This window comes from Vulpes lagopus, chromosome 7 (assembly GCF_018345385.1).
Source record: "Vulpes lagopus strain Blue_001 chromosome 7, ASM1834538v1, whole genome shotgun sequence".
NCBI classification, from domain to species: Eukaryota; Metazoa; Chordata; class Mammalia; order Carnivora; family Canidae; genus Vulpes; species Vulpes lagopus.
The window spans coordinates 107,007-132,048 of record NC_054830.1 but is presented as its reverse complement, the minus strand read 5'-3'; the positions used below and the strand labels follow the sequence as shown (position 1 = coordinate 132,048).

The 25,042-nt window shown below is 64.0% G+C and overlaps 1 protein-coding gene across 2 annotated transcripts; it reads left to right on the top strand.

Annotated features, from left to right (window-relative positions):
* Positions 1 to 867: 867 nt before the first annotated feature.
* On the top strand, positions 868 to 24,848 carry SHC2 (SHC adaptor protein 2). 2 transcript variants are annotated; one of them, XM_041760489.1, is made up of 13 exons: positions 868 to 1,388; positions 10,908 to 10,978; positions 12,397 to 12,457; positions 12,907 to 13,026; positions 14,290 to 14,343; positions 14,501 to 14,552; positions 14,632 to 14,758; positions 15,546 to 15,699; positions 16,292 to 16,355; positions 18,272 to 18,415; positions 20,530 to 20,840; positions 22,847 to 22,980; positions 24,409 to 24,848. In XM_041760489.1, the coding sequence occupies exons 1-12, from the start codon at positions 900 to 902 to the stop codon at positions 22,973 to 22,975; spliced, it is 1,776 nt and encodes a 591-aa protein (XP_041616423.1). In that variant the 5' UTR covers positions 868 to 899; the 3' UTR covers positions 22,976 to 22,980; positions 24,409 to 24,848. The 2 variants fall into 2 exon arrangements, with proteins under 2 accessions (XP_041616423.1, XP_041616424.1); XM_041760490.1 differs by lacking the exon at positions 22,847 to 22,980.
* The last annotated feature ends 194 nt before the right edge of the window (positions 24,849 to 25,042 follow it).

The window sequence follows — 25,042 nt, the reverse complement described above, 5'->3', positions numbered from 1 at the left end:
GCTTGGGGCTGCACCACCGACCCCAGCCCCACCCCGGCGCCGGCCAATCCGCCGCCAGGCCCTCCCCCGCTCCGCCGCGACCGCCAGGCCGTGATCTCATTCCTCTGATTTATCGATCCGGCTCCAGGCAGCCTCGCGCCTCCCTCCCCACCTGCCCGCGCCCGGCCCCCTCCCTTTGTTTCCCGGCAGTCGGCCGCACCCCAGGCGGGGGAGGGAGGGGGGACCTGTCGGGCCGAGCGCGGGGGGGGGGGGGTGCTGGGCCCTGCATCCCGGGCATCGGGAATGCACCTGCGAGGTGTGGGTGTGGGTCGCAGCGGGAGGGCGAGGCCCGAGAGCTCCCCAGAGCTGGCGGGGGCGCCCCGGATCCGAAGCCCCGGGAAGAGCAGCAGCAGCAGCAGGGGAGGGGGGCGCGGCTGCAGCTTCGCCCCGAGTCCCAGCCGGCGCGCCCCTGCTGCCGGGTACCAGCCTCCCTCGCGCCGCCCCCCCGGCCTCAGTTTCCCCATCCGCAACGGGCAGGGCGCACTCCGCCCCTGGGGCACGCTGCGGGGGAGGGGCCTGCCCCGCTCAGCACCCCCTTTCCAGGCCTCGCTTTTCGGCTCAGTCGAAAACGGGCCAAGGCAGGTGATGTCCCCCCATCCCCCCCCCCCCCCGTCCTGCCAGGAATTCGGGCTGCAACCTCGCTGCGCCCCGGGCGCGCCTCAGTTTCCCCAGCCGCCCGGGGCCCGGGTCCCAGGGGCGCAGCCCCCCGCGGCTGCGCGCTGGGCCGGGCGGATGACATCACCGGGCCGGGGGCGGGGAGGGGGCGGGAGGGAGCGGGCCGGGGAGGGCCGCGGAGGGCCGGGGAGGGCCGCCTCCGCGCCAGGCGCAGCGCCCGGCGGGCTGGGTCGGCGGCCGCGGCCATGACGCAGGGTCCGGGCGGGCGCACGCCCCCCGCGCCCCCCGCGCCCCCGGAGCCCGAGGCGCCCACCACCTTCTGCGCGCTGCTGCCGCGCATGCCGCAGTGGAAGTTCGCCGCCCCCGCGGGCTTCCTGGGCCGGGGCCCGGCGGCGGCGCGCACGGCCGGGGGCGCGGGGGGCGCGGGGGGCGCGGGGGGCGCCGACCCGCAGCCCGAGGAGGCCGCGCCCGGGGGCGTCCCCGCGCTGGCGGCCGCCGTCCTGGGCGCCTGCGAGCCCCGCTGCGCCGCGCCGTGTCCGCTGCCCGCGCTCAGCCGCTGCCGGGCCGCGGGGGCGCGGGGGCCGCGGGGCGCGCGGGGGGGCGCGGGGCCCCCGGACGCCGCCGCCGCCGCCGCCGAGTGGATCCGCAAGGGCAGCTTCATCCACAAGCCGGCGCACGGCTGGCTGCACCCCGACGCCAGGGTCCTGGGGCCCGGGGTCTCCTACATCGTGCGGGTGAGTGCGGCGGCGGCATCCCCGGGCTCCCTCCCGCACTCCCGGCCCGGGCGCCCCTCCCCATCCTCGCTGCGCCCCCGCCCCCGGGATGCCGGACCCCCACCTCCAGCCTGCGCAGCGCTGGCCGCCCCCAGCCCGAGGCGCGGGGGTCACGGTTCCCACGGCGTCACGTGGGGAGGGCGGGGAGAGGCGGCAGGTGGGTGGGGGACGCGCATGCGCAGCGCGGACCCGCGGCTCGGCCTGGGCGCGCGGGGGCGGGGGGGGGCGCATCCCGACGCCGGGACCGGGCCTCAGCCGAGCTGGGGAGGAGCTGGGGAGCGCAGGCCCGGGCCGCCCTGGAGAGGGGCCGGGGCGCGGAGGGGGGGCGAGGGGCCTGCCGTGCGCTTCCTCGCTTCCTCGGGAGCAGTCGGACCAATAGAACAGGTGTCACCTGTACCGGCGACTCTAAACCCTCTAAACCGTTACCTTCTCCACTCGAACACCCCCCCCCCCCCGTGTGCGTGGGTTCAGGTGCCGGTGCGCCTCCCAGGGCGCCCGTCCTCCCGCACCTGCAGCTCACTGCTCCGTCGGAGGACCCGCCCGCGACACCTGTCATCCAGCCTCTGGACGCATGCACACCCCCTCGGGGGCCTCTGGGGCCAGGACCTTGGAGGTTACCATGTTTGCATTTGGTTATGTGTGTGTGTTCCCTGCACGAGTGTCCCAGACACGTGGTGTCCTTCCTCCCCCAGAGCTGGGTTCTGTGCTTTCTCCGCTGGATTCACATCCAGGGGGGGCCTGAGGATGGAGTCTTAGTTAGAAATAGGGTCTTGGGGGATCCCTGGGTGGCTCAGCGGTTTAGCGCCTGCCTTTGGCCCAGAGCATGATCCTGGAGTCCCGTGATTGAGTCCCACGTCCGGCTCCCTGCATGGAGCCTGCTTCTCCCTCTGCCTGTGTCTCTGCGCCCCCCCCCCCCCCGTATCTATCATAAACAAACAAATAAATATTAAAAAAAGAGAAAGAAATAGGATCTTGGAGAAGTAATCAAGTTAAGGTGAGGTCATCCCGGAGTCCAGTGGCCCTAATGCAATGGCTGCTGTCTTTTCTGTTTTGGTTTTTTGAAAAAAGTATTTTATTTATTTATAAAAGTTTTATTTATTTATTCATGAGAGACACACACATAGCGAGAGAGACACAGGCAGAGAGACAAGCAGGCTCCATGCAGGGAGCCCAAGGCGGGACTCAATCCCGGGTCTCCAGGGTCACAGCCTGGGCTGAAGGCGGCGCTAAACCGCTGAGCCACCCAGGGCTGCCCAGAGTGGGGTCTTTTAAACCCTGGCTGGGCTCAGGATGGGCTTTGTAGCAAGAGTGCGTCGTGGATGCTGCTGTGAACCTTGCAGGGCGAGCCCTAGCTGCCCCTTGGCCTGGGTGCAGGTGCGCTAGAATTGTCCAGAATTGAGATGCTTAGGTTGCGGGGTGCAGGCTGTTGGGTTATTCCAGTGATCGTGACGTTTTTTGGCCAATGCAGCCAATATCTAGTGCATGCCCACCCTGCCAGGCACTGACGACCGGGTAGGAAATGAGAAGGTCTGGTCCCTGCTTTTATAGGGCTTAGATTCTGGAGGGAAGCATCGACGGTAAGTAAATAAGAGAACAAATAAATGGTGGATATTGGCAGGCGCTAAATTAAAATGCAGAAATTAAAGTGATGGGTTGAGCGCTGGGTGTTATTCTATATGTTGGCAAATTGAACACCAATAAAAAATAAATTAAAAAAAATTAAAGTGATGCCAGAGTCAGAGACTGGGGGGTTACTTCAGCTGGGGAAGTCGGGGAAGGCATCCCTCAGGAGATGACATTTAAGCTGAGAGCTGAAGCCATGAGGCCCCACACACGAGGCAACTGGGGAAAGAGAGGTCCGGGTGGGGGCATAGCATGTGCAAAGGCCCAGTGGCAGGGAATGAGCTTGGCATGTTCGGGTTACAGGACCCATGTGTCTGGAACTTATGACCAGTCCTGCCCACATCTGGGTTTAGCCCCGGGAGGCCCATGGGGGGCTCCTGACCCCAGACCTAAGGGGGTACATCGGTGTCACACGTGGGTAATTTGTGGAAGTGGCGAGGGAAAGCTGACACCGGCGGACGCGCCCACGGACTTCGCAGCCCCTAGACCGATCCCTGTTGTAGGTGAGAGGGCGGCACCCGGGCCAGCAGAGGTGGACGCGCATCACAGTAGGTCAGCGTGGATGGTCCCCATGGCCCGGGGCCCACCCATCTCCCGGGATCCCTCCCCCACCCAGACTCGCAGCCTCCAGGTGAAGGGAGGCCATTGTCTCATGTGAGAAGAGACCCCGGGGGCAGCCGTGTGGCCGAGTAACCCAGCAGCCCAGTGACCTCGGCGTGGATCCGGGCTCTCTCCATCCGCATTGGGGTGAAGAGCGTCCCCCCCAAATCCACGTCCACTTGGAACCTCAGAACGTGATGGGTCCGGACATGGGGTCTTTGCAGATGTAATGAATTAAGGGGAGACGAGGTCAGGCTGGAGGACAAGGCCCGAATCCAGTGTGTCCCTTGAAGCTGCGTGAGGACACGGAGCGGAGGGCGGGAAGACAGAGCGAGCTGGCTGCATGTGGGGGACCGCGGGGACCTCCCCGGAGCCTCGGGGGGAGCCCGCCTGCGCCGACACCCGCCCCTCAGACCCCATCCCCGGCCGCGACAGCGTGCCTCGGCGGCTCCCGGCTGCCCCGTCGGGGCTGTTCCCGCCGCCCCGGGCCGCCAGCACCCCAGAGACCCCCCCCTGCACGAGAGAGCCCTCCTCTGGGGGCCTCGCATGACTACGGGAACCCGTCCACGGCCACCCAGCAGCCTCGCCCCACGTCTCGCTGGCCGGGCACAAATCCCGTGACTGCTGAAGCCATGTGATGAACCCACATGGTCCCTGCCCAGAGGACTTCCTGAGGCTGTGGAACGTTCTAGGTCTCCGCCGTCCCGCGTGGTCGGCACGTGCCGCCACGGGGCCCTTGAAGTGTGGCCAGTGTGGCCAGCGAGCTAAACCGTGATCTTACTTGATTTTAAATCCAATCCCAGCGGTCGTGTGCGGCCCCGCCTGCCCGCGGGACGAGAGCTCGGCTGCTCTCTGGCCTCGGCCTTCAGCGGAGGGGAGGGCGTGAATGGAGGGAACCCGCCCCGCGGACTCCCCGGGATCTGTGTGCGGCGCTGGGGGCCCCGGTCCCGCTCCCTCTTCCAAGATCGTCTGGGGACCAGCAGCTCAAGACAACTGCTCGCAGGGCCATGGGATCAAGCGCAGCCTACACGCAGTCAGCCTTCCACCCGGCGTGATTCCGCACACGCCCGTCGCCCCCCCACGTTGATTTCCCCCGAGAGTCGATCTGCTGTAATTGAGCAGCGACCACAAGGAGACGCACAAGGACCTGGCGTGTGCGTGAGCAGGGGCAGGTGTGGCAGGTGTGGGGATGGCGGAAGCTGCGGCCCCTGCAGGTGCCCTGCCCCTCTGCCGTCGGGGGCGGTGCCCGGGAAAGTCGCAGCCGCCCCGGAATAAAGCCTCCTGCCAACCTGCGTGATGGTTCCAGGACATTCAGGGTGTATTTGAGAGCATCCTGGCCCCGCCGTCACGCACGTTTGCCAAAGACATAAAAGCTGGGACTCAAATAGGTATTTGCACCCCCGTCTTCACGGCAGCACGAGTCACAGCAGCCAGGAGGGGGAATCACCTGGTGTCCACACTCAGCGTGGCCCGTCCACACCCGGGACACGACCCGGCCTTGGGGAGGAAGGGCCCCGACACCTGCCCCCACGTGGACGGACCCTGAGGACACCGGGCTCAGGGAGGGGACCCAGACCCAGGAGGACGCCTCCTGCAGGACCCCACTCCCAGGAGGTCCCCAGAGGAGGCCCATCCACAGGGACAGAGAGGAGGCGGTCGGAGCCGGTGCAGGGCGGGGAGTGGGGGGTCAGTGCTTCCTGGGGACGGGGTCTCCGTGAGGGGAGACGGAAGGTTCTGGAGACAGTGGTGGGGGTGGATGCAGGGTGGGGTGAGTGCGCTCTGTGCCCTAAGCTGTGCGCTAGGTGATCCTGCGGGGTCCCCCGGTGGGGTGTTCTGAGGTCCCCGGGGGCCTGGACCGTTGGCGTCCGGGTGACACTGCTCGTCCCAGAGGACGCAGCTTCTGAGAGCCCTCGCAGGTTACCCCGCGGCTGTCCCTGTCTGCCTGTGCTGTCTGCTCAGCCTTGGGTCGGGGCCGCGCTCTGGGCGGGAGGCACAGCGGCGGGCTGCATCTTCCCCTTTCAGCAAAGCGAGCGGCAGGGAGGGGTGCCCGTCCTGATGCCAGCTCTGGAAACCTGGGTCACTCGGTGTACTGGTAAGAGTGGAGCTCCCCCAAATCCACGTCCGCTGGCATCTCAGAATGGGGCTTTATTTGGAAATAGGGTCTCTGCGGATATGATGTGGCGATCGGGAGGCCATCCCACAGCAGGGTGGGCGGTAAATATTTTTTTTTGGTTCGTTTTTAGCGAGAGAGCAGGGGGTGGGGCAGGGGGAGAGTCAGAGGGATGGGCAGGGGGAGGGGGCAAAGCAGACTCTCCAGGGAGCAGGAGCCCCACTTGGAGCTCGACCCCAGGACCTGACCGAGCCTCCCCGGGGCCCCCAATCATGTCAATCTAACACGACTGGTGTCCTAAGAGGAGCGAAGTGTAGACACAGGGGGGAAGCCGCGGCAGCTGGGGTGCGGGCCTGCAAGCCGGGTCCTTGGCCGCCAGCGTCAGGGAGCGCGGGGCGCAGGGAGCCGGCCCACGTGTGGTCTCCGGGAGCGGGGGCAGGGGGCTGAGACCTGGTGAGGGGGTCGTCAGCTCCCCTTACCACTAGTTAGGGATCTGCGGGGTGTCCCTGTTAAGTCTTGGCCAGACCTTGAGGGATAAGGAACATCTAAGGCGTTGGGGGTCTCCGGTTCCCGGCAGGGCGCGCTCGGCCCCTGTTGCCCTGTGGCCCGCCTGCCCCCCGCATGGGGGTTAGTCTGTCCTGGAGCTTCTTTGGGGGGAAGACATGGGGGCTGTGCCCCCGTCCCAGTGCCCAACAGACACCCAGTGACTGGTCGCATGGATGGATGCTTCCCGGACCTCGGGGTGTGTACTCGGGTCACGCGGAGGACTCTGTTAGGCCTCAAACCACAGGCCGATGGTAGTGACAGGATAAAAGTCGATACCATCACATTTGCACATTTGAATTGTACGATTCAGAGGTTTTTAGTACATTTGCAGGGTTATGAAAACCCTCGACATAATCTAATCCCAAATGTTCCATCTCCCCAAAAGGAAACCCCGGCCCCATCACCCCCATTCCCCCCCCGGCCCCCAGCCCCCTCCCCGTGCGTGGACATGTCACATGCGTGGACTCACACCCCGTGGGGCCTCCTGTGTCTGGTCCCCTCCGTGAGTGTCGTGTCCATCCCCGGGGCAGTGTGGGGAACACTTATAAATCAGCTCCTCCCTCGGGTGGGCTCTGGTTGCCTCAGGGGCTGCATATGCAAAAGGGAGGATGGGACACAGCATTTGGGGACCCCTCCCCCGACCTTCTGCGCCAGTGTCCTGGGGCGGCAGTAGCAAGTTCCCACGCGCTGGGCCCCACGCGGCGAGTGTTCTTCGGGCTCGGGCTCTGGAGGCCGTGGGGTTGAGGCTGAGGGGCCGCAGGCCGGCTCCAGGGGCTCCCGGGAGGGTGGGGTGCAGGCTCTCGGCCCGGCAGGTGCAGGCAGCCTCGCCTTGCGGATCCATCGGTGCATCTTACTGGGACGCCCGTGCTGGATCCAGGTCCGTCTGGTGGCTCCGGGGGGTGCGTGGGGGCAAAGCCGGGGAGGCGGGGGCTCACCCACCACAGCTGTGCGGCCCAGGTCCCGCTCGCTGGCAGACCCAAGGCTGAAGTGGGCCTCTGAGCACCGCCCCCCACCCCTTCCATTTCAACATAAAATTCCAATTTCTTGTCCACATTTACAAATTAGAAGGTGTCACGCAAAAGCCTTGGATGTCTGGCCTCTCTCGTAAAAGTCAGGTGTCCGGCGCCCTGGGCCCTCTGGCCATGGAACGAGCAGCTTGCACCGTCCACACTAGCTCCGGTGGTGCGGTGGTGAGGCTCTGGCCCCGGAGGGCCCGGTGCGAATCCCGTCGGCGGCCTCCGTGCCCTGACTCTCATCGAGCCTCCTTGGGCCTGCGTTTCCTACGAGGTGATGCCTGTCACTCGAGCGTGGGGATGTGGGTGCAGCGCAGGGAGAGAGGTGACGGATGCAGCACGCTGCGGGACGCGTGGGTGCGGATCAGCCGTGTGTGCGGGAGCCTCCGGCCGTCTGCTTGCCTCCCGCGCTGCGAGGCATCTGGGTTCGCAGTCCCTGTTCCCAGCCTTCGGGGCCGTCCCGGTGTGGCCCCTCCTGCTCCCACTCCCATCTCTCCAGGGCGGTCACGGCGTGCACCCCACCCTCCGTCTAGGCGGGGCGGGGGGCACCCTGGAGGACGTCAGCCTCGCAGTTAGCGACACTGTGTGTTAGTTAGTGAGCCTGGGGGTGGTGTGGGAATCAGAAGCCCTCGCCCTGGGCCTAGAATGCCGGCCTGCACCCCACACACGCGTGCTCTGCTGGAGGCAGGATACCTGTGGGCAGCCGGCACCCCACCAAAGCTGTCCCCTCAGTGAGAAAATCCACTCCTGGAGCAAGGACCACCGCAAGTTCCCTTGAGGTCCTTCATGTCTACACATGCCTGGCATAGAGGCCGTTCCTGTCCATCCGTCCATCCGTGTACCTATTCACCTATCCATCTGTCCACCCATCCATCTATCATCCATTTGCCCACCCATCCGTCCATCCATCATCCATCCATCCATGGTCCATCCATCTGCCTGTCTCTCATCTATTCATCATCCATCCGCCCATCCTTCATCCATCCAACCACCCATCCATCTATTGTCTATACATCCATCTACCCATCCATTATCCATCCATTACCCATCCATCCATCCAACCATCCATCTATCACCCATCTACCCACACATCCACCACCCATCCATCTAACCATCCATCCAACATCCATCCATTACCCATCCTTATGGTCATCCATCCATCCATAACCCATCTACCCACACATCCATCATCCATCCATCTAACCATCCATCCATCCATCCATCCTTCCATCCATCCATCCATCCATCCATCCGTCTAACCATCTGTCCAAGGGAAGGCAACACAGATCTGTTCAGTCCCCTACTTAAAAGTCTCCCATGGCTCCCCAGCTTACCCAGCATACCCAGCCCTAGGGCCCTATAGCCTCCTTGGTCCCACCTTGTTATCTTTCTTTGCTCCTTGATTCTCTGCTCTAGCTCTACGGGAGCGAGTCTGTGATGTCTCCATGTTTGTTCTCACTTCTGGGCCTTGTACCGGCCATTCCCTTGGGCTGGGTCTTTCCTTGGCTGGGAGGAGTCGTACTCCTCCTCTGGTCACTATCTCCGTTAGCAGTCACCATGTAACAAGTCATCCTGCAATCTAGCACAGGACAATAGCACTTATTATTTCTTGTGGTTCTCTGGGTCAGCGGGGGCTGAACGGGCTCTTCATTCACACGGCATTTGGCCGGTGTCACCTGGGATGACGGGGATGGGCCACGTGTCTGAGACCAGTGAGGGGATGAGCTCCAGGGCACAAGCGCCTTGTAGACCCTGTCTGTGGCAACTCTGCTGACAACGCATTGGCCCAAACAAGTCCTGTGACCAACCCAACGGCTCGGAAGGGGGGAGGAATGACTTGCGACCATGTTTACAGTCTGTCAGTGACGTACGGTTTCTCTCCCAGAAGCAGCCACTGTACTCGTGCAAACACACACGCGCTGCGTATACATGCGCATGTGCACAAGCTCCTCCTTGACCCCTTGTCCGCATGAATGGTGACTCACCATGACCTCTACCCTATACCTTGTTCTTGCTACTTAATGACATACCTTGGAGACAATTTTGTATAAACGCATAAAAAAATTCTGGTCTTTTTTTTACAAATGCGTACTCTTCCATTCCAAGAACCGTGATTTGCTTATATTTAGCAAGAATACAGGGCACCCCGTTAAATTAAAAGTCCCAATAAACTCCAGTGACTTTTGGTGTAAGTGTGTCACATGCCCTACTTGGGACATACTTATACTAAGGAAACAGTCATTGTTTAGCGGCAATTCCGATTGAACTGCGGTCACATATGGAGTCTCACAATCCTGGATGTGTTGAGTTTTAGGGTGTCCCTAATTTCTTGCTGATTTGTTCAGTGCTGCAGGCCCCAGCAGGAAGGGAGGGTGTGTGCGAAAGGGCGTACCTGAGGGGGACAGAGGGATGTGGGACTCCCAGAGCAGGGCCAGCCGGAGGAGTGGGCGGGCGCTGATCCCCTGGGGCAGCAAACACCTGCCCACGTGTCCCCGTGCAGTCCTGCAGGCTGCGAGCCCTGTGGAGAGGGTGAGACACGGTGGCTTTGCACACACGGGCAGCCCCTGGGCTGGTGTATCTGTGGCAAAAAGTCCTACAAATGGAGTTTCAAGGTCAAAGTGTGTGTGCATTTGTGATTTTTCAAACATTGAGGTGACATTTACAACCAAGTTAACCACGAACCACTTTATTTCATTTCATTGTAAGTAAAGTCGGGGCCTAACATGGGGCTTGAGCTCAGGACCCTGAGACCAAGAGTGGCATGCTCCACCGGCTGAGCCAGCCGGGTGCCCCAACCATCAACCACTTTAAAGTGTACATATGACTTAATGGTATTTAGTACCTTCACAAAGTTGTGCAGCCATCGCCACTGTCTAGTTCCAGAACGTTCCGTCACCCCAGAAGAAACCTGTCCCCATTAGCCATCATCCTGCGTGTTCCCGCAGCACATAGATGCCAGCTGGAAGGAGGCCGTGGGCCTAGCCTGGTCCCTGCCCTCCCCTAGCAGTGGTTGAGGGTCCACCGTCCCCCAGCGTCATCTTGGAGGCCCCGATGTCCCTTTCTGTGGGGGATGGTGGCCTCGGCAGCGGTTGACCCACTTTGCCTGGAAAGGGTCAGGTAGTCGATGTGCAGGGGCCTCATGGACCAGGCACTGTCCTCCCCGCCCCTGCAGGCCCCGTGCTGGGCCTCGGGGCTGCGGTGGTGAGCAGGAGCGTCGCCACCCGGGTGGAACAGAAAGGGAGAACAAACAGCAGATGAAACCAATAGCGCCCTGGGCCTGGAGGGGTCCCCCAGTCCCATGCGGCAGCCTGCGTAGCGCCGGGGGTGGGGGCAGCTCAGAGGAGGCGACGCTGAGCCTCGAGATGGGGAAGGAATCGGTCCATGAGCCAGTGGGGAAAGGGAGCAGCAGGGAGACAGCAGGTGCAAAGGCCCTGAGGCAGCAGGGCCGGCCATTGCGGGGGGGGGCAGGGGCAGGAGAAGAGAGTGAAGTGGGCGCTGGAGGAAGGCCTGGGCTCACCTGCCACCTGGCGCGGGCTCCCGGCGGGTGCTCGGGGCCGGCCTGCTAACCGCCGTTCTCTCCTCCCGCAGTACATGGGCTGCATCGAAGTCCTCCGCTCCATGCGCTCTCTGGATTTTAACACTCGCACCCAGGTGACCAGGTGAGCCTTTGACGCCGGCTGCTGTGGGGCCAGGGGCTGGGGCAGCTGGGGGAGGGCCGATGTGACGCTCTGGAGGGGCAGCAGCCCCAGGCTCAGACAGCTTGTGAGGGGAACCCGGGGTGGTGGGTGCTGTGACAGTCCCTCCTGCCTCACAGCCTGGGGGACGGTGCAGCCTGGGGGGGGACGTGGTGCCCGAGTCTGTGTCCTGCCCTCCGGGAGCTCCTGCTCCCCAGACCCGGGACTGTGTACCTGGTCCTTGCCGTGTGTGGGTCCGCGGGGACGGCTCAGCATGTCGTGGGACCCCCTGTGTGGGCTGCCCCCCAGGGGTGGCCCAGGTCACGGTGGGACGGCAGGTCTGTGGATGCGCTGATGCTCTGAGCTGCCGCTATCGAGGCGTGAAGAGTCGTGGGTACGACCAGGGCAGGGGGGTCGTCCGTCGGTTCGTTGCAGACGTGAAGACACCCTTTGACACGAGCACAGCATTCACACGCTCATGATGCACGATTCCGGGTGTTTTGGTTTTATCGCAGAATTGTGCAGCCGCTCCCTCCCTGATTCCAGAACATTCCATCTCCCCAAAAGGCAACCCTGTCCCCCCCAATCCCCTTCCCAGCCCCCTCCCCGAGCATGGACGAGCCCATCCTGCACATGTCGCACGCGTGGACTCCCACCCCGTGGGGCCTCCTGTATCTGGTCCCCTCCCTGAGTGTTGGGGGCCTCGCTCCTGCTCAAGGCTGGGACGTGCCCGTGGGGGGGGACGCGCTATGTCTGTTCACCGGTCGACCGACACCTGAGTGGCTTCTGCCCTTGGGTGATCCCGTGACCTGTGTTGCTGTGAACAGGCCTGTGCAGGCCTCGTGTGCACGTGCGTGTCGCGGGCGCGCACGTGGGTGCAGGTGTGTGCGACTCCGCCTTGCCGCCCAAGGGGCCCCGGGACCCGGTGCACAGGGCCGCCTGCCGGGGTGAGGCTCCCGCTGCTGCTTCCAGCGGTTTCGAGGGGCCGGGCGGGCTCAGCCTCAGGGCCCGGAGGTGTCGCGCCCTCGGGGACCAGCAGTTCCACGGTCTCGTCCTGTGGTCTGGGGGTCGCCCGCTCGGGCCTCGGATGGGGCTCTGGACTGTGGCCGCGAGCATCGTGGGGTGCAGGCTCCAGGGCTGGGCGGGTCTCCCCGAATCCGGGCCCTGTGGCTCCGAGTTGGGCTGTGGCCCTGGAGGCGCTGGTCCCTGCGGGGGTGGGGGCGGGGGCGGGGGCGGGGGCCGGTGCCGCCAGGGGCCGTGGGGGTGGGGGGCTCCGTCCCTCCTCTTCTCTCTCCAGGACCCTCCTTCCCTCGTCTGTGGCTTCTGACCCCCACACCCTCCGAGCGCCTGCCTGCTCCCCGCCCCCCAGCTCGCTAAAGCCCTCTCCTTGCTCCCCCTCACAGGGAAGCCATCAACCGGCTCCACGAGGCGGTGCCTGGCGTCCGGGGCTCCTGGAAGAAGAAGGTGGGGAGGGGCTCGCGGGCCTTGCGGGTCGCTGGCGGGCGTGGGAGGGGCCGGTGGGCGTGGCCGGGGAGTGGCGTGGCTGGGGAGGGGCGCTGGTGGGCGTGGCTGGGGCGTGGGAGGGGCCGGGGGGCGTGGCTGGGTCGTGGGAGGGGCCGGGGGCGTGGTTGGGGGGAAGGGGCGCTGGTGGGCGTGGCTGGGCGGGGGAGGGGCCGGTGGGCGTGGCTGGGGCGGGGGCGTGGCTGGGTCGTGGGAGGGGCCGGTGGGCGTGGTTGGGGAAAGGGGCGCTGGTGGGCGTGGCTGGGTGGGGGAGGGGCCGGTGGGCGTGGCTGGGGTGGGGCGTGGCGCTGGTGGGCGTGGCTGGGGCGCGGGAGGGGCGCTCCCGGACCCCCCCAGCCAGCCCCCTGTAGCCGCCCTTCCCCAGGCCCAGCACTGCCCTCCCCCGTCCCCAGGCCCCCAACAAGGCACTGGCCTCCATCCTGGGCAAGAGCAACCTGCGCTTCGCCGGCATGAGCATCGCCGTGAGCATCTCCACCGACGGCCTCAACCTCTCCGTGCCCGCCACGCGCCAGGTAGGTGCCGCGGGGGTCGTCAGCCCCACGCGGGCGGGCCGAGGCCGGTGGGCGCAGCGCCGGGCGTGGTGTCACGTGCTCACCTGGACACCTGCCGAGACCCACCCTGAGCCGGAGCCGGGCCGCCTCATGATGCCCAGAGTTGGGTGAGTGGTGGGGGGTGCGGCTGAACCCCACAGTAGAGAGCGGCCCGCACCAGGCTCGCCGTGCCCGGGATGAGAGCCCTGCCGTGGAATCTCCTGGTGGACAAACCAGCAAAATATCATTGCACAAAGAAGGGATAATTATAAATTCCAAAAAGCCCCGAGAGGCCAGGCGAGGGTTGTTATAGGTGTGCACAGGGCTCTGTGACCGAGCAGGGGTGGGGTGGAGGGCTTCCTGGAGGCGGTGGGGCTACCTCTGAGGGAGGAGGTGAGCAGAGGACATTCTAGGCAGAGGTCACTCCGTCGGGAGACAGAGCTGGAGGGGTCAGTGAGGCTCATGGGGAGAAGCTGGGATGTGTCCAGACAGCGCCGTGACCCTGGGAAGTGCTGTGACGTGTGGCTGTGAGGGTGCAAAGGAGGGAGCCCGTGCGGGGGCCTCAGCTGCTGTGTGGCTCGTGCAGCAACGGGTCCACTCAGGGGCTGGCGAATGGTGCAGGCACACAAATGACCTTGGAAACAAGTGTGCAAATGTGCACATCAAGCAAATCTGCAATGAGTGAATGTGTGTGTGAGTGCACAAATGCAAATGAGCAAGTGAATAAATGAGCATGCAAATGAGCAAGTGAATAAATGAGCATGCAAATAAGCAAGTTAATAAAAATGAGCATGCAAACGAGCACACCGGGCGGTGTGCAGACTGGGGCCTCTGGCAGGTCTCACCCCTGCATGGCTCCACTGGGTGTGCCAGGTGAGTGTGCCACACCTCAGTGTCCGTGTGAATGGACATGAGGCCCGAAGCGCCATGTGCCAGGGTGTGAAGACGGGCTTGAGTGTGTCTGGGGGTCGGTGGCACTGGTTGTGTCTCTGGGCATTCAACGTGGGAGGCCCTGTGCGTGGGTCTGAGTGAGTCCCTGTGTGTGTGTGTCCGGGCCTCGGGAGTGTGCATGTGTGAGGCTGGCTGTGGCCTCCGCACTCAGCCCGGGAGGGGGCTCCCCACCCCGCCGCCCTCCTGGTCCCCGGTGCCCACTGCCCACCCCGCCCTCCCTGGGCCCTCCCTGCGGCCCTGGCCTAGTGAACAGTCGACCCGGCCCCGTGACTGCGCGTGTCTCTCTCTGGCCAGATCATTGCCAACCACCACATGCAGTCCATCTCCTTCGCGTCGGGCGGCGACACGGTAAGGCCGGGGCTGGGGGGGTGGACTTCTGGTTCCCTGTGTCCCCTGCAGCCTTGAGACCCTCTGCCCCCGCGGAGCTAGGCGAGGAGGCTGGGGAGCCCGGGCAGGCTGGCGCAGGGGGTCCGACTGACCCGTGTCACCCATCCTCTCTCCCCAGGACATGACGGACTATGTGGCCTACGTAGCCAAGGATCCCATCAACCAGAGAGGTGAGGGCGGGCGGGGCGGGCGGGGCGGGGTGTGCCAGCCCGCACGGCCACACCAATGCCGCGTGACCTCCGTCCGCAGCCTGCCACATCCTGGAGTGCTGTGAGGGCCTCGCCCAGAGCATCATCAGCACCGTGGGCCAGGCCTTCGAGCTACGCTTCAAGCAGTACCTGCACAGCCCGCCCAGGGTGGCGGTGCCCCCGGAGAGGTACCAGGCCCCTCCGCCTCCCGCTCCCCGCACTCACCTCCGCCCTGGCTCTCAGCCGCCGTCCGGTTCCCGCACCTGTAAACCCAGATGAAAACCCGAACCCTAACCACGCCCCCCCCCCCCCCCCCGTCCCCCCCGCCCCCCGCCCGGCTGAGGCGAGGATCCAGGGCCTGTCGCGGCGGCTGTCATCTCCAGTCTGCACGGGGGTGGCCGGCGCGTCTGCGAAGGGCCCACAGTCAATGTTTTCGGCGACGTGGGCCAGACCACCTGTCTCGGCCGCGTGGCAAGAGCAGCCGTGGGGGCTGCTAGCGCTCGGCGGGCCCCGGGCCAGCCAGCCTTTATTTATAGACGCTAAATCTCGGATTTCGTGTCACTTTCCCGCGTCACCAGACATCGTTGTTCTCTGGACGTTCTCTGAATCGTTTCAAAGTTCTGTGGCTGAAAAGCATAGAAAGCCCCCGCAGCTGTGGGCCAGGGGCCAGGTCGTACCTCAGCGGGCAGAAGGAGACCCCGTATGGAGTAAACACGCGTGTTAAGAATTCATACGTGCATGACAAGGCACAGGAAGGGTTTGCAGAGAGACCCGGTGCCCCCGAGTCCCCTCCGCTCTGCCCGGCAGCCGCCTGCCCGTCCCGTGCCACCTGCACACCCGTCTACTGGCCGGGGCCCCCAGCCCGGCTCGTCCCGCCCCCCGTGCAAGGCTCAGGCCACACACAGGCCCTTGGCCCCCCCAACCCTCCCTCCCGGCCCTGAGCGCGGGGCCTCCTGTGCTTGTGTGTGTGCGCAGGCTCACCAGGCCCGAGGAGTCAGCCTGGGGCGACGAGGACGAAGCGGACCACAATTACTACAACAGCATCCCGGGGAAGGAGCCGCCCCCGGGCGGGCTGGTGGACTCCAGGCTCGCCCTGGCCCAGCCCGGCGCCCTCGGGGCCCTCGGCCAGGTCAGCCCCGTGGGCCTCCTGGGGGCGGGGGGCTGCCAGGGTGGTCCTTGGGCCCCCAGCTTCTCCTGCTCCCTTCCCCGTGATCCTAATGGAGGGTCCCTGCCTCCCCCACTTCCTTCCCCAAATCGCACAGATGCGTCCGGCCCCACGGCCCATCCGCGGTCACGACTCCCCGCCCCAGATGCTCGGGAGATTATGTCAGCGGTTTAATTGGGGCCGTGAGCCGAGCTCCCAGGGGTGGTCTCAAGAGTCCACAATGGGGAGACTGACCCTGTGGCCGGGAAAGCAGTGTCTGGGCTGGGCTCTGGAGGGTGAATAGGAGTTGCCTGGGTGAGCAGTGCAGGGAAGGGCACCCCAGCGGAGGGAACAGCGTGTGGCAGGAGCCGAGCGGGCAGCTGAGGCTGCAGCGGAGGCGAGTGGACAGACGGACAGATGAGGGCAGTTGCAGAGCCAGGGGCTGAGCAGGGCTGGGAGGCCTGGGAGCTGCCCTTTGCGTCTGACTTTTGTCTCCAGCCCCGCGGGGGGTGGGGGGGGGGCGCCAGGCTGGGCAGGGGGCTTGCACCTGCAGGAGGACCCCTGCTCTCTGTTTCAGGGGGCAGCTCCTGCTCGACGGGACGCCCGCAGCCTGCCGTGGGACCTGGGCCCGTCAGGTGCTGGTAGGTGCCCCGGGGGCTCAGCTGCGGGCCCCTCCTCTTCCACCCGTGACCCGGTGCTCGCTCCCCAGGCTCCAGACTCGTTGCTTTGCGTTTTGGGGGGAGCGATACTGCATTCCCGTGGTTCAAAATGCCAGCGCGTAGAAAGGCGTTCAGCGACAAGTCCCGTCGGCCCGTCCACGTCCGGTCAGGCCACCACTGTCGTCGTTGCTAGCGTGCGTTACTTTTCCAGATTTTTCCATGTGCAGTCAAGCCAATTCAGTGCATGCAGCATCCGGCTCGCTCCTGCAGATGGTGCATCGTGTGCACACTCCCACCGTGCGTTCGCCACACGGCCGACCCCGCACCGGGGCCGGAGAAAGCGTGCAGTTGCCCTCCCGTCAGGTGTTTTTAACAAAATGATTCCGTTTTCAGCCCGTGAGCATTTTATCCTGTGACTCATCATTCAAAACGACATGAGGCTAGAATCCGCCTTGGGCCCGGCTCCCCTCCGGGACCTCACTCCCCCCACCCCCCGCCGCTCTTGATGGGCTCAGGGCCTCCGTGCTGAGCAAGCCGAGGCCGCCCTCCCAGGTGGCCGTGCCAGGCGCCTCGCCCACCCGCCTGCTGCGGCTGCCTGTTCCCTCCAGCCTCTCCAACACCTGCGCTGTGTTTGCTGCTATTTTCGATCTTCCCGAATCATCTGGGCATTTCGCTGCCACACGTCAGAACCCTCCCTGACTCCCAGCGCCGTGGTAAAAGAGCCCTTCTGTCACTGGGCAGCCACCGGGGCCCTGGTGCTGGGCCCACGGCCCCGTGTCACCCCTGAGTCCCGGGGCTCCCCAGCATCTCCCGGCCCGAGCCTTTGCGCGAGCTCTTCCCCGCTCTCTAGCCAACGACGCCGGCAGCGCACTCCTGCCCCAGCTCCCACGGCCTGGGATTCTCCGTCTGGACGCCTGCCGCCTGGGGTTCGTCCCTGTTACGCTGCCCCGGCCACGAGAGGCTGGGGCACTGGCCGTCCTCTGGGTGGGCCCAGGCTGCCACTCCTGTTGAGCTGGAAGCCCTGCCGGACACCGTCCTGCGGGCTTAATGCCCCTGCTTGTAAAGGGGCAGCTCCGATTCTCCCCGTGTCACAGAGCAAGGGACTGGTCACGAGAGGTCCGCTCACGTGCCCGTGTCGGTGGACGGCAGGCGGAGTCGGCCTGTGAGCTCCCAAGTCCACGGGGAAGGACGAAGTGGGCATAGCAGGGACATTGCAAACTGTGTATTGGAATCATCGCTTCTGTGCCGGGACTACAAGTGGTGACGTTCAGAGATCCACAGACGGTTCTGGAAAAACACACATGAGTTAACTTTGAACCTTGCAAAGAGGCTCAGCCTTGCTCAAAATAAGGGAAATGGGAGCTAATGTCCTCGTGGGGCCACGTCTCACCTCTCAGCCCCGCAGACACCCGGCACCTGCTCGGACGCCGCGGGGAGCGCCAGGGAACCAGGCACAGGTGGCCCGGTCGGGACCCCGCAGAAGCTGAGGCGCTGAGTGGACCCGAGGGACAAATCCCTCCAGGGATGACTTTTCCTGCGGGGGAGGCTTTTGAGGCACGGAAATGCTTCACACGCTCACAATTAACGTTCAAGAGAACAGGAAGGAACTCCTAAAATAGAAACGAGTGACCATGCGTCACGTGGGTGACGTGGATGACACGGTTACAGGCAGAGCAGTGTCATTGTTATTTTTCAGACGTGGGCGTTTCACACTCATGTAGGGATTTCTGCCGCCGGGCTGCCTGGGGGCAGCGGCCCTGCCGGTGTGGCGCCCAGCTGCCCCGCAGCCCCTGGTGACACGGCGGGGTGGTCAGCCACAGGGTGCTGCACGGCGTCTCTCCCGGGGGCGCCGGGCGTGGGTGGCCCCCGCTGACCCCGCCACTCTCCTGTGTTCCCAGGCCCACCGGGGGACGGCTACGTGCAGGCCGACGCCAGGGGCCCCAGAGACTACGAGGACCACCTGTACGTCAACACGCAGGGCCTGGACGCCCCGGAGCCCCCGCAGGCAGAGGACAGCCCCAAGAAGGATCTGTTTGACATGCGTACGTGGGGGGGCCCAGCCTGCTGCCCCTTGGGGCTTGGCAAGCTGGTGAGGGTGGCATGGGGACGAGTGCTTCCTCTGGGATTCCCCGTCTGATGGTGGAGGCTCCGGGGCCCCCCTTCCTGGGACCCTGCAGTCTCTTAGGGGGTAAGCGAGTTTCCTCTCTAGTGTAAGGGGAGGGCGCTCTTCTCTATGAGACTCCCCCGTCTCCTGGGGGGCCTGGGCTCCTTCCCCCTGCCGGCCCCCGCCCCCCCTCTGATGAGGGGCTTTAGCTGGCTCCTCCCTGGTTGGAGGACCTGGGCCCTAACCCTCCCACTGGGCTCGTCTCATGGAGGAGGCTTGCGTCCAGGGCACCCTCCTGATCCAACCACACCGTCCTGTTCCGCCAGCGCGTCGGGGTCTTGGCCCGTGAGGGGTCGTTTCCCTCCCTCAGACACCCCCTAGTGGGAGATGCCCCGGATCCACCCAAGCCAGCTGGGAATTTCGGGCTTCACCGAGTCTGCAGAGCACCCCCAGCCCAACAGCCCAGTGTCTTAGCGCCAGCCGACCCGAGCTGTCCCTGCGGCAGCCGCCGCTGGCTCCTCACAGCCACCCTCACGCTGGCCGTTCCCTGGGGGTGACCAGATGGCCCAGCGACCCTGGCCAGGCTTCCCTTGAGAATTCTGGGCCGCCCCGGGCCGGCGGGTGGCAGGCTGAGGAGGACACGTGGCTTGGCCAGGGCTGGTCCCGTGTCCTGGCGGCCGGATGTCCAGCTGCGCCTGGACCGCAGGATTCCCAAGGGGCAGGGGGTGGCAGGGCTGTAGGAGCCCCGGGGACGGCTGCTCAGGGCGGGTCGCCAGGGCGTCGGGGAGCCTGACCCGTGCGGTCCCGCATCCCACTTACGGCGAGGAGACCGGCTCAGAGAGGCGAGCGGCTCGTCCAGGTGACATGTCCAGGTGACGCTGGTGCCTGGCGGGAGCCTCAGGAAGCCCCTGGGGACCCGCAGGGGCCTCGGGGTCTGTAGGAGGCAGGCGTGCATGGCTGGCGCCGGGGCTGTGTGTGGCAGGGGCTACACGACATGGGTGCCACAGACACTGGGCAGGAGGCCGCAGGGACGAGACAAGAAAAGTGTGTGTGCACGTTGTCGTCGCCTGTATGTGCCGCACAACCACCAGGACCCGAAAGCGGTGAAGGAGAGCGGTGCACGGTTGGCGCCGCACAGCAGGCAGGCAGAGCACAGGCACACAGCACGCAGTGCACGCTCACCACACACACCCACAAGTGGACACGCAGCACACACACCCGCTCAGCACACACACCACCACACACCCACTCAGCAACGCTCCCACACGGTGCACACTCAGCACACACCCGCTCAACACAATGTACACACCCACTCCGCACACACTTCCACACAGTGCACACTCACAACCCACTCAGCACATACCTGCTCAACACAATGCACACACACACTCCGCACACACTTCCACACAGTGCACACTCACCCACTCAGCACACACCTGCTCAACACAATGCACACACACACACACTCAGCTCATGCTTCCACACAGTGCATACTCAGCACACACACCCACTCAGCACCCCCAGGTGCACACTCAGAACACACACCCACTCAGCACCCCCAGGTGCACACTCACACACTCCCACTCAGTGCACACTCAGCACACACACCCACTCAGCACCCCCAGGTGCACACTCAGCACACACACCCACTCAGCACCCCCAGGTGCACACAGCACACACACCCACTCAGCACCCCCCCAGGTGCACACTCAGCACACACACCCACTCAGCACCCCCAGGTGCACACTCACACACTCCCACTCAGTGCACACAGCACACACACACCCACTCAGCACCCCCCAGGTGCACACTCAGCACACACACCCACTCAGCACCCCCCCAGGTGCACACTCAGCACAGACACCCACTCAGCACCCCCCAGGTGCACACTCAGCACACACTCCCACGCAGTGCACACTCAGCACACACCCAGTGAGGGCCTGCGGGCTCAGTGCAAGGTCCCCAGCGCAGACCCCTCCCCCTCTAGCCCTGCCCCCACGGGGCAGCTGCCCGCCCCTGCCTCCAGCGCCGCGTCCTCGTCCTCGCCCGCAGGACCCTTCGAGGATGCTCTGAAGCTGCACGAGTGCTCTGCGGGGGCGGGCACGGCGGTGGCGCCCCTTCCCGTGGAGGATCAGTGGCCCAGCCCCCCCACCCGCCGGGCCCCCATCGCCCCCACGGAGGAGCAGCTGCGGCAGGAACCCTGGTACCATGGCCAGATGAGCCGGAGGGCGGCAGAGAAGCTGCTCCGAGCCGACGGGGACTTCCTGGTGCGCGACAGCGTCACTAACCCCGGGCAGTACGTCCTCACGGGCATGCACGCGGGGCAGCCCAAGCACCTGCTGCTGGTGGACCCAGAGGGCGTGGTAAGGGGCGGGGCACCGGACGGGAGGCGTGGCCACAGCGGGAGGGGGCGGGGCCGGAGCGGGCGGGGCGGGGCCACAGTGGACGGGGCGGGGCCAGAGCGGGCGGGGCGGGGTCGGAGCGGGCGTCCACCTCCACCTATAGGTTCAGGGAAGTCTGTCCCGGATTACAAAGCCGGCTGTTGACGGATTCTGTCCCCGTTTACTAGGTAATTTAGAATTACACAGTATTTCCCACTTTGTCAAGAATTTGGGAATCTATAAAGGAGTTCCCAAGTCAATACAGCATTTTGCGGGGTACAAAACCTTTTCCAATTTCAGGGCCTTTCAGGGTTTACAAAGGACTATATCTGATGCCCTTTCCCCACCGTCTATAATCAGTGTGCATCCTACAAATATTGGTGCCTTGGATAAATATGACGTTTTCTTTTCCGGTGTATTTTAAGGCTCACAAAGCATGTTTCAATTTACGGGGAGTTCTAGGCTGTACAAGTTGCTAGATGCACACTTTCCCCTTGTTTTGACGTCTTTGAAGCCTGTGTGGGTTTTTTTTTTTTTTCTGTGTGGGTTTGTTTGTTTGTTTTTTGTTTTTTTAGCCTGTGTGTTTTTAACCCCGTCCTTGAACTGCATGATTCTTTCACTGTGGGTCCCCCTCACCCCCCTCGTGGTAGATGAAATCATCCCGCACCTGACTGCTGCTTTGAGTCAATTTGAGCTTTGGTATTGTACAGCTCCTAAAGCATTTTGGGGTTTGCAAAGCATTTTTCAATTTGCAAGGAGTTCTAGGGTTTATGCAGCGTTTCCCAGCGTCCAAGAAGGGCCTTGGGTTCACAGTTATTTTCCAGGGGAAGGAGCTTGGGGGTGTTAGAGTCTTGCCAGAGTTTACCAAGTGCTGAGTCCCCAGAACCGCCCCCGGGGAGCTTGGTATGTTCTCGGTCTCCGTGTAGGTCACAGTCCGGGGGTGAGGTGGGGGGCCTGGCCTGGGGTGGGGGGCTGTTCTTTCCGTTCCCCTTGTGTCTGGCTCAGAGCTGCAATCTCTGGCCTGGCCTGTGAGGTCAGTACCCCCTGGACTCCCATTCCCTCTCTGCTAAGGGATCTACAGGACAGGACTGGCAATTCCTAAAGCTCCAGAAGCTTCAGAACTTCAAATTCTTTGTCCCAGTTCCAAAGAAGTAGAGGGTTTTGCCACGGGGCCTAGGAACGTGCGTTTGAAGCCTGCTCTCTGGATGTCTTGCGTCCAGTGAGCCCGCCTTGTCCAGGGACTAGCCGGCAGCGGGGCCAGCGGGCTACCGGCTCTGGTGCATCCAGTTGTAGCATGTGGTGATGCTAAGATTTTCTCGTTTCGAGATGCAGCAGATTGTTTTCCGTTAGGCGTCCCCGAGATTTCCTAGGGCTGCCCTGCCGAGTGACGGCCAACTGAGTGGTGTAAACGTCAGGAGAGTGTTGTTCCCCAGCTCCGGAGGCCGCAGGGCCGAGAGGCCGGCGCTGTAGGGCTGCCTCCTGCTGGGGCTCCCACGGAGGGCCCCGTCCAGGCTCTCCTGGCCCCCGAGGTGCGGGCAGCCCTTGGTGTCCCTGGGCTGTTGACGTGCCCCTCTGGTCGCTGCTGTGCCGGCTCTTACAAGGGCACCAGTCGCTGGCTTTGGGGCCTTCAGGACGAGCTCACCACAGGACTCTTCACTTAGTCACCTCTACAAAGACACTTTTTCCAAATAAGGTCGCATCCACAGGTGTCAGGGTTTGGGGCACAGACATGTCTTTTTGGGGCCTCCATTCAACTTGCGGCAGGAAGTGTGGCCCCCACATCCTGTGCTTTCAGAGCCTGTGTCCCTATCTAACTCTGGAATTCTGAGTCTGACTCTGTGGTTGAACTGGAAGCTTCTGGGCCGGCGGTTCTCAGACTCGAGCCTGCATCAGACCCTCGGGGCGGGCCCTCGGGAGGCAGATTCCCCGTCAGCAGGCTCGCGTACAAGCTCCCAGCGGCGCTGATGCTGAGGCCTCTGGCCCTGCAGGTGCGGACCAAGGATGTGCTCTTCGAGAGCATCAGCCACCTCATCGACTACCACCTGCAGAACGGGCAGCCCATCGTGGCCGCCGAAAGCGAGCTGCATCTGCGCGGGGTGGTCAAACGTGAGCCCTGAGCCAGGTGTGTGGTCGGCCCGCGCGCTCCCAGCGTTCACCCGTTCACCCAGTTCCTTTCTCATTTAAAAAAATTAAGCAGGAATTCACAAACTACTCAATCCACCCATTTAAAATGTGCCACTCAGTGGTTTTTAGCATGTTTAGAGATGCGCAATCATCCTCTACCTAATTCCAGAACATTCCATTGGCCCAAAAGGAAATCCTGTCCCCATTAACCATCAGCCCTCAGCCCCCCAACCCCCTTCCCCTCCCCCGGCCTTCCCAACCCCTCCCCATGCGTGGACGAGCCCGTCCTGGACGTGTCACACGCGTGGACTCGCACCCCCGGGGGCCTCCTGTGTCTGGTTCCCTCTCTGAGCGTCGTGGGCTCGGGGTTGGTCCCCGGGGCAGGGCATAAGGGCACCTCGCTCCTGCTCAGGCCTGGTGACATGCCTGCACGTGTGTGGACACGTGTTTACGTGTTCACTCTCATGGGCATCTGGCTGTTCCCACTTTTTGGCTGTTACGATAATGCCACTCAGAACATGCACGTCCAGGTTTCTGTGTGGACATGTTTTCCTTGCTCCTGGGTCTGTACCTGCGGGTGGAGTTGCTGAGGTGGTGACTCCGTGTTTAACTGCTGATGAGAAATCTCGGGAGGAGGTGGCGCTGCGCTGGGGGAGGGGCTAGCGTGGATGTTCGAGGAGACGTTGGGGGACATGAGAGGGGCACCTCGGCTTTTTGCTTTTGTTGCTGGGGAGCCGTGGGAGAGTTTTGAGCTGAGGAGGAATAAGCAGGTCTGGGTGATTCCAGCACCTTGTTGGTGAGAGACTGTGGCCTCCGGGGGAGGTGGGAGGTGGTTTAGGCGGAGAAGATGAGGCGGAGCAGGGGTGCATGAACTGTTTTGGGGAGTGGGAGCCGTGGGACCTGGCGTTTGGGAAGCCAGGAGCTGGGGGCCCAGCTGCGGAGGGAGGGGCTGCAAGGGGGGCCTGTGGAGCTTCCCCAAGGCTCAGCAGAGGAGTTTGTGGCCAGGTTGGCTGCTCTCCTGGCCCGTGGCAGCCCTGGAATGGTCAGCAGTGCCGCTGGGCCGTGTGATTGCACGCGTCGGGGTAAGACATGCTTCCCTTCTGTCCCCAAAGGGGTTTGTGACCTGGGAAGCAATGCCGGTGGCGGTGCTAGTACGGTAGCACGGTGCTCAGCACCCCCTGAAGCTTCCTGAGCCCCAGGTGGTTCTGAGCATCTTCATTTTGCAGGAGGAGGAACAGCACAGAGGGGAAGGCACTGCCCCAGGTCGCACTGCAAGAGCGTGTGGAGCTGAGACCTCAGCCTGGCCCCTCGGCCCGAGGACCCTCGCTGGGCCCCGTAACCCAGGGAGCCCCTGAGCCCAGGTCCCCGCTCCTGCTGTGGCTGCTGCACAGCCCACCGCTGACGTCTCCGTCCCTTTCTTCCCCAGGTGATGGTTCTCGGCTCCTGTCCTGCTGCACAGATGCCCCTGTCGTGGCCTTAGGGCTCCTCAGCCTCTCTCCGGACTCTGGTCAGGCTAGAACCGCCGCTGTCTCTCCTTCCTCCGGTTGGGCCTCTGGATCTCCCTTCTTCAGCCGGCCCTGGGCTGGGTCAGCGAGGCCAAGAGATGGGGGCCCAAGACCCCTTCGTCCCGCTGACCCCTGCCTCCCTCCACCCTCTGCCTGGGGTGAGGCCGTCCATACCAAAGACAGAACCTTCTCTCACCTTTAAAGAAAATATACTACGGAAACGCAGCCCTCTCTCTCCGAGCCCTGGCCAGGGTCCCCGCGTGGCTCAGGAGGTTCCATCTCTGCCCGGGGGGGGACCTCAGCTCACCTCCCTGCAGAGCTGGATTCCTGTGCTTGACCAGTTCAGTTTTCCCACCTGAAATATCAGTGCACAGTTGTCTTTTATGGGGAACAACTGAGGTGCTTTGGGCCCTCGGGCCAGGACACCCATGGGTGGTGAAGTGGGGGGTCTCAGGGCTCAGGCAGTGCCAGGCCCTGGTGGGGGTCGTCCTGAGGGCCCTGCCCTCCCAGCTGTCACCCCGGACTGGACGTCTGGGATCTCTGTAATCCCACGTG